Below are 7,615 nucleotides of genomic sequence, written 5' to 3' on the forward strand. Positions count from 1 at the left end.
CCCAACACATAAGTAACTTAAACGTTTTAAGGGAGTCAGAAGATAGCTTAGGGCCGGGAGCCTGTGTTCAGTTGTTAGGGCACCGGCTACATGTTTCTGGGCTGGTGGATTCAAACCCAGGTCTGCTAAACAAACAACAAACAAAATACCCAGGCACTGTGGCGAGTACCTGTAGTCCCAGCTTCTAGGGAGGCTGAGGCAAGAGAATTGCTTGAGCCCAAGAGTTGGCGGTTGCTGTGAGCTATGACACCAGAGCACTCTATCCAGGGTGACAAAATGAGACTGTCTCAACAAAAACAAAAAAAACCACCTTAGGTCAGGATAATCCTGAGTATTAGTTTTCACAGTTAGATGCAGATGACTCCTGAAAACTCTAAGGTACTCTAGGTTCCAAGTCAATGAAGGTTTGTGTCCGTGTATGTGGGTGTGTGTGTGTGTGTGGCCCATAAGGAGGCCTCAGTGGAGTCCTTTGGCGTTCAGTCCTCCTCTGGATCCTGAGATAGACATATGTTTAAATGTAATTTATGGGCTGAGCGTGGTGGCTCTGCCTGTAAGCCTAGCAGTCTGGAAGGCAGAGGCAGGAGGATTGCTTAAGCTCAGGAGTTCGAGACCAGCCTGGGCAACAGTGAGATCCCATTTCTACCAAAAATAGAAAAAATTAGCTGGGCATGGTGGCAGGTGCCTGTGGTCCCAGTTACTCAGGTGGATTGTTTGAGCCCAGGAATTTGAGGTTGCTGTGAGCTATGATGACACCACTTTCCTCAGGGTGACAGAGCAAGACTCTGTCTCAAAAATAAATAGAGTATATTCATATTCTAGAAAAATTGGAATACAGAAGGTCTAAAAAGAGTGGTAGAAGGTGGCTTCCTTGTCATGGAGATTATTATAATGCTGTTTGCACTTTTGGATTGTTTAAACAATGTGTATATATAGATACATAGAATAAGGGCGGGGTGTGGTGGTTCATACCTGTAACCCTAGAATTCTGGGAGGCCTGGGTGGGTAGATTGCTTGAACTCAGGAGTTTAAGATCAGCTTGAGCAAGAGTGAGACTCTCATTTCTACTAAAAATAGAAAAACTATCTGGGCATGGTGGCACATACCTGCAGTCCCAGCTATTTGGGAGGCTGAGGCAGAAAGATTGCTTGAGCCTTTGAGGTTACCATGAGCTGTGGTAGGGATCTTTCTGGGGGCTTCTCTCCAGCCTCTTGTGATCTATGCTTCTTTGGTGCCAGGGCAGGGTTTGGGCCTTGGGGAGGCGCAGCGTGGAAACTTGAGATCGAAGCCCTCCCCTTTTGTCCACCCCAGCCCCAAACAAGTGTGAGCTGAACTGCATCCCCAAAGGGGAGAACTTCTACTACAAGCATAGAGAGGCTGTGGTGGACGGGACACCCTGCGAGCCTGGCAGCCGGGACGTCTGTGTGGATGGCAGCTGTCGTGTGAGTTGTGCCCTGGTTGGCTGGGGACTTAGTGCAGGTGGGTGTCTCCCTGCATGAGCAGGGCAAGTGGCTGTCATAAGCTCAATGTCTTAAGTCACCAGGACACCAAGCCTAGCTCCTAAGGTGCCTTGCAGCCACCACAGATGCCCTGTGACTCCCTTGCCTTTCTCTGCCCTTTAAGAATGCTACTCCCACAGCAAGAGAAGCCCTCTGGGTGGCATGTCACAGAAACCCAGCTAAAACTGACTCCAGAAAAACAAACCAATATTGAGAGATGGCTGTAGGTACCTGAGTGATGCTGCTGGAAATGTCTCTTCTCTCATCTTACCTTTGCTGTCCTTTCTGTCTGCATCAGGATCAGGTAGGCCCTTTCAGGAGATGTGAGGAAGACTCCAGGCTTCTGTCATACCAGTCTGTGACTCCCAGGAAAGGGTATCCTCATTCCTGGGAGTTCCAGCAATCTGGGGTTACCTCTGACTTGGCCTGAGCCACTCTGGCTTACTCAAACACACACTGGGGACCTCCATTCATGTTCTGTGGGACAAAAGTGGCCCCCAAAGCAAAACAGGGTATAGTTGCCAGAGAATGGGAGATAGGAGCCAAGTAGACAGATGAGAATGGATCATCAGCCTGAGGCCAGACCCAAAGTTTATGCAGCCACCCCCAGCTTGATGGGGCTATATCATGCCCATCACCCCTGTCCCACCTGGCCTGCCAGATGCTGGGGTTAGAACAGCTGCTGGGGTCTGGATCCTGGCCTGTCCACGATGCCTTCTCCCATGACTCTCGGCAGGTTGTTGGCTGTGACCATGAGCTAGACTCATCCAAGCGGGAGGACAAGTGTCTGCAGTGTGGGGGTGACGGCACGACCTGCTTCCCCGTCACAGGCACCTTTGATGCCAATGACCTCAGCAGAGGTGGGCAGTTCACATCAGAGGACAGTTCACATAAGGGTCTGTTGCCTTTTCCTTCCTTGCCAAGGCTCCAGGCCAAGTGGCCTCACGGCACCCAGGAGGTTTGGCCACCTCAGGTCATGTCTAAAGCCCCACCCATGGCCTCAGGGTGGAGGCCATGCTGTTCAGTTAGGACCTTTGCTCACTAGTCCAGTCTCTGCCCCAGCTAATATCCCTCCAGTCCCTTCCCCTCCTGGCCGATCTGGGTGTCTGAGCCTTCCTGTCCCTGTGGCCTTCATAAAGCTGTTTCCTCAAGTAGACCAGCCCTGCCTGTCTACAGGGAGAGCTTGCCCTTCCACCTCATGCTGTGCCAGTTGCTGCCAGCACTAGAGCCCGGGGTGGGGGTGGGGGGCTCCTTCCTGTGGTTCTCGTGCCTGGGAAGGGATAGCTCAGCACACCACATCTGTGTCTCTGCCTGTCAGGCTACAACCAGATCTTCATCGTTCCCAGGGGGGCCACCAGCCTCCGCATTGAGGAGGTTGCCGCCAGCAGGAACTTCCTGGGTGAGAGCTTCGGGTCAGGGCCTGGGTGTGTGCGGATGGCGGGGACAAGAGCAAGGCATGCTCCTGCCCCCCGCAGTTGACTAGGCCGTCTCACCCAGCGGTGAAGAATGTTCAAGGAGAGTACTACCTCAATGGGCACTGGACCATCGAGGCTGCCAGGGCCTTGCCTGCGGCCAGCACCCTCCTGCAGTATGAGCGGGGTGCTGAGGGGGACCTGGCTCCTGAGCGGCTGCATGCCCGGGGTCCCACCTCAGAGCCCCTGGTCATCGAGGTGAGAGCTGGGCTGTAGGGGGAGAGAGTGAGTGGGTGGCTCTCAGTGCCCAGGAGCCACCAGGCCCTGTACACAAATGAAGTTGGGCAAGAGGCTTGTTGGGTGTGGGGGACACCCCCTGGCAGCAGACCTCTCCACGAGGACCCTCCATGGCAGCTCCTCAGCCAGGAGCCCAACCCCGGTGTGCACTATGAGTACTACCTGCCCCTGCGCTGGCCGGGCCCTGGCCCCGGCCCCAGCTGGAGCCACAGTTCCTGGAATGACTGCAGTGCTGAGTGTGGTGAAGGTGAGGGTGCAGACAGCTCAGGTGGGGAGTGGGTCCTAGGTGCCACCAGCTCTTATCCAAGCAGTCCTCTGCTGGAAGATCCACGGATCTGGGGCATACCATGAAGGATCCTGGCCTAAGCTGGGAGAACCAGAGATTTCCTAGAACCCATGGTACCTTGTAGGAGACAGTGCCCCACTGGGAGCCCAGGCCAGGCCTAGAACCAGTGACCAGGTGTCAGCAGGACTTCACAGCTAAAACTCTTGAACCTCAGTTTCCTAATCTGCAACTTGGGGCGATCATTTGAGACTTAATGGAATGACTGTCAGAGTGTGTCCAGAATGGTGCCTGGCATGGAGAATACATTTGGTGTCTAAACATTGCCTCCACCCAGGTCACCAGTCCCGCCTGGTGTTCTGCAGCATTGATGGCGAGGCCTATCCTGACCACATGTGCCAGCACCAGCCACGGCCAGCTGATCGCCGTTCCTGCAACCCTCACCCATGCCCGCAGACCAAGCGGTGAGGGCTCACCAGCTCCCCAACCCTGAGAGGCCCAGGACTTGGGTGGGAAGGGGTTCCTCAGCTGCTTTATGTGTAGAACAAAGAGATTGGGCGGCCTAAGGCTCCCCATAGCTGTGGCCAGGGTCAGGAGTGGCAGCTGTCACTGAGGGAGGCAATGAAAGGTCTGAGCATGAGGCCCAGGGCTGTTCTTTCCACCCTTGTTTGCTGACAAATTACTCAGGATATCCAGACTGGTGGCAGGAGGGCCAGGGAGGGTACTGGAGGTCCCTGTCTGTCTGTGCCAGGAGGGAGCTTGGCGGGGGCAGATGCTGAGGGGTGGGCCAGGGTTAGGCCAAAGGACCTATCAGTATCCACGACGGCTTTGTTCGTGCACAAAGAACCTCTTACCTACACTGGCCTAGAGTGTGGCACCTTGCTGGGGCCCAGTGTGTATATGGGAAAAGGTAATCTGAGGCCTGCAGAGCTGGTGCATTTCCACCCCTTGCCCAGCCTCACAGAATGGTGGTGGGCTTGGCTTTGCATGGTATGGTGGGAGCTGCCCTTTCCTCTGGGTCCTTGCACCTGCCATCAGGGTCAGAGCTGCTCTATGCACAAGTGACGACAGCCCCTCAGGGTATGCCTGGCAATGGCCAGACCTGAAGGGAATTGGGTCTGACTGGGGAGAGAGGACCTGGTGAGAAAGGGGTGCTCAGGCAAGGACAACACAGCTGAAGGCAGCACTCAGAGCTGGGCATGGTGGAGAGAACACCAGAGAGGGCCTGGTCTTGGTCTTCATGCAGGCATGATGTTCAGGGAACGGGACAGGTGGGGTCCTCAGGATGCTCCTGTGTGGCTGCTGCCCCTCAGGGCTGAGCTTCAGCCCCTACTCGTGGGCCAGCCTCACCTGATCCCCACTCCTATCAGCTGGAAGACAGGGCCGTGGATGCCCTGCTCAGCCTCCTGTGGGGGCGGCTCCCAGGCTCGCTCTGTCTACTGTGTCTCTTCCACTGGGGCTGGTGACCAGGAGGCCACTGAGGAGGCTGAGTGCGCCAGCCTGCCTGAGAAGCCCCCTGCTACACGGGCTTGCAACTTGTGGCGCTGCGCGGCCTGGAGCCCGGAGCCCTGGGGAGAGGTGAGGCCCCGGGGCTGGGCAGCAGCAGGACAGAGCTGGGGGTCTGTCCTCTGCTATGGAAACCGGGATCCTAGGGAGGGCAGAGTGACTTGGAAGCTGTGGCAAAGGCTGGGAGCAGAAGCAGGGATCCTGGAGCAGAGTGAGAAAGGGTCTGCTTTGGCAGGAAGAAGCCAGGTGTGTTGTCTGGGGCCAGGGAGGAGCTAGTGGTGTTGAGGGCTGCTAGTTCTTGCTTCCAGCTACCAACAAGGGGACATGGAGAACACACCTCAGCCATGGGTCAGACTATGTGACCTGAAGGGAGTGACTTAGCATCTCTGGGCCCGGGAAAGAGGTCATGGGCAGTACAGTTCTGTCTACTTCCATGCAAGGGGTCCTCTGGGCAGGAGTGAGCTCCTGCTGACAGCCCGGTCCTTACAGTGTTCTGTCAGCTGCGGTGCTGGCATCCGAAGGCGGAATGTCACTTGCCAAGGTGATGAGGGGTCTCTGCTCCATGCCACAGCATGCTCCTTGGAGGACCAGCCCACTCTCACTGAACCCTGTGTAGGTGAGGACTGTCCTGTCCTCACTGGCCAGGCCTGGCGTGTTGGTGCCTGGGGACTGGTGAGTGCCCCTGTGCCTGCTGCCCGGCCCCGGGTCCGTGGGTCTCTGGCAGGTGACTGCACGTGTCTCCCATCCTGGGATCTGACACGCATTACTGGGCATTTTCCCCTTCCTCTGTCCTCGTGGGTGCCCCCAAACCCCATCCTCAGGGCCTCTCTCCACCCATGGCCTCAGTGCTCCAAGAGCTGCAGCTCGGGCACTCGGAGGCGACAGGTCGTCTGTGCCATCGGGCCGCCTAGCCACTGTGGAAGCCTGCAGCACTCACGGCCTGTGGACCTGGAGCCCTGTAACACACAGCCCTGCCATCTGCCCCAGGGTAAGGACAGGAGGGCGCAAGGAGCTTGGCCTGACCTTTCCCCCACTCTGCCAACCCAGAGAGCATTCTCTGCTGCAGGTCTAGGCCTGCACCTAGCCAGTCCCCAGGACCAGAGTTGTAGCTCCAGCTCCCATGTGCCTTTGCTTGATGTGAGCATGGAGCGTTGAAGAAGGGCTGGGGTCGTGCCTGAGAGGGGGACCTTGCAGGGCCGGCCTTAGGAGACTACAGAGAAGTGTGTTCAGCTTTGACACGGTAGTGAAGGAGTCTGTGAGCGGCAGGGACCCTAAGGAGAGGGGAGGACAGGATTTTGATGGAGGCTTGTGGCAGGTGGTAAAGAACCAGTGGCCTTGGCTCAGCAGCAGACTCTGGTTCAAATCCACTCCATTGCAGCCCTAGGCAAGGCCTCTCCTGTCTGGTTCTCTGCTTGCCCATCTGTACAATGGGTTAAAAAGAGTGAATTTCCAGGCATGTGGAATGACTTTTGGAGCACACAGGGGGCTTGGTACATGTGTAAACAAAAGGTGGATGATAGGCTGGGTGCAGCAGCTTATACCTATAATCTTAGCACCCTAGGAGGTCAAGGCAGGAGACTCACTTAAGGTCAGGAGTTTGAGACCAGCCTGAGCAAGACCAAGACTCCAACTCCACTAAAAACAGAAAAATGAGCTGGGTGTGGTAGTGGGTGCCTATAGTCTCAGCTACTCAGGAGGCTCATACAGGAGGATCCCCTGAGCTCAATGTAAGGTAGCAGCTGGCTTCATCGAGTCACAAAGCCAGATATAGAGCAATAGCTGAAGTTTATTTGGCAGGCTGAGACTCAGTAGGCATCAGCCCCCAACAGCAAGAGTGCTTATCTTTTAAAGGTTTTAGGTAGGGTAGGAGGGGGAGAGTGTTACTTTGGTGTGCTAGTGACTGTTGCCAGGGACAGTTCCAGCTGGCTTTCCTCTGACTTGCTGCTGTTCATTTATAGTTTAGCTGCCCTGGAGCCATTGTGTTCCCTAGTTCCTCCTTTCTTCTAGCTGGGTCCCAGAAGGGAGTGGTTTTAGCAGAGGTCACTGAACAGCCAAGATGGAGTTCCTCATGTTCAAAATGGAGTGGCCTTTGCTTGCTCTGCTTTTGGAGTTCCACCAACCTACCGCCCAGGAGCTCCTGTGAGCTAAGGTGATGCCACTGGACTCTAGTAGGGGCAATAGAGCAAGACTGTCTCAAAAAGAAAAGAAAAAAGATGGATGGTAGTGGCGGAGGCCATGTCGGCCTGTGCTCACCTGCAGCGCCCCTGCCTGTGGCCTGGTCTGGCCCCCAGGCTCACTAGCAGGACAGTCCCTGGACTCCTGGGGTCTGGCTGTGGGCAGAGCCACTCTCTTCCCCAGGGCCCTGGTAGCTTCTTGGAAGGTGGTCTTGAGTCTGCCCCAGGGACAGGTAAGATTCCCATGGAAAGGAAGGAAGAGTTTTAGGCCAGGCTGAGTTGTAAAGGAAATAACCTCTATTGCTATTCTTTTTTGTCCTGATCTGCCAAACATCATATACTTTCTAATGTATCTATTTTTCACTTTTTTGTTGATATATAATAATTGTGTTTATGGGGGTACTTGTGATATTCGTTACATGCATAGTGTAATGACCAAATCAGGGT

At 55.3% G+C, this 7,615-nt stretch overlaps 1 protein-coding gene across 1 annotated transcript in view; it reads left to right on the top strand.

The window, feature by feature from the left end:
• The window catches only part of PAPLN (papilin, proteoglycan like sulfated glycoprotein), a 33,373-nt gene that overhangs the window by 9,563 nt on the left and 16,195 nt on the right, over positions 1-7,615 (top strand). The window contains 8 exon segments of the mRNA XM_023509117.1: positions 1,309-1,439; positions 2,233-2,356; positions 2,994-3,166; positions 3,323-3,452; positions 3,826-3,952; positions 4,859-5,066; positions 5,484-5,666; positions 5,841-5,982. Coding sequence (XP_023364885.1) covers positions 1,309-1,439; positions 2,233-2,356; positions 2,994-3,166; positions 3,323-3,452; positions 3,826-3,952; positions 4,859-5,066; positions 5,484-5,666; positions 5,841-5,982 — 1,218 coding nt within the window.

This window comes from Otolemur garnettii, unplaced genomic scaffold (assembly GCF_000181295.1).
Source record: "Otolemur garnettii isolate 467f Iridium unplaced genomic scaffold, OtoGar3 scaffold00365, whole genome shotgun sequence".
NCBI lineage: Eukaryota > Metazoa > Chordata > Mammalia > Primates > Galagidae > Otolemur > Otolemur garnettii.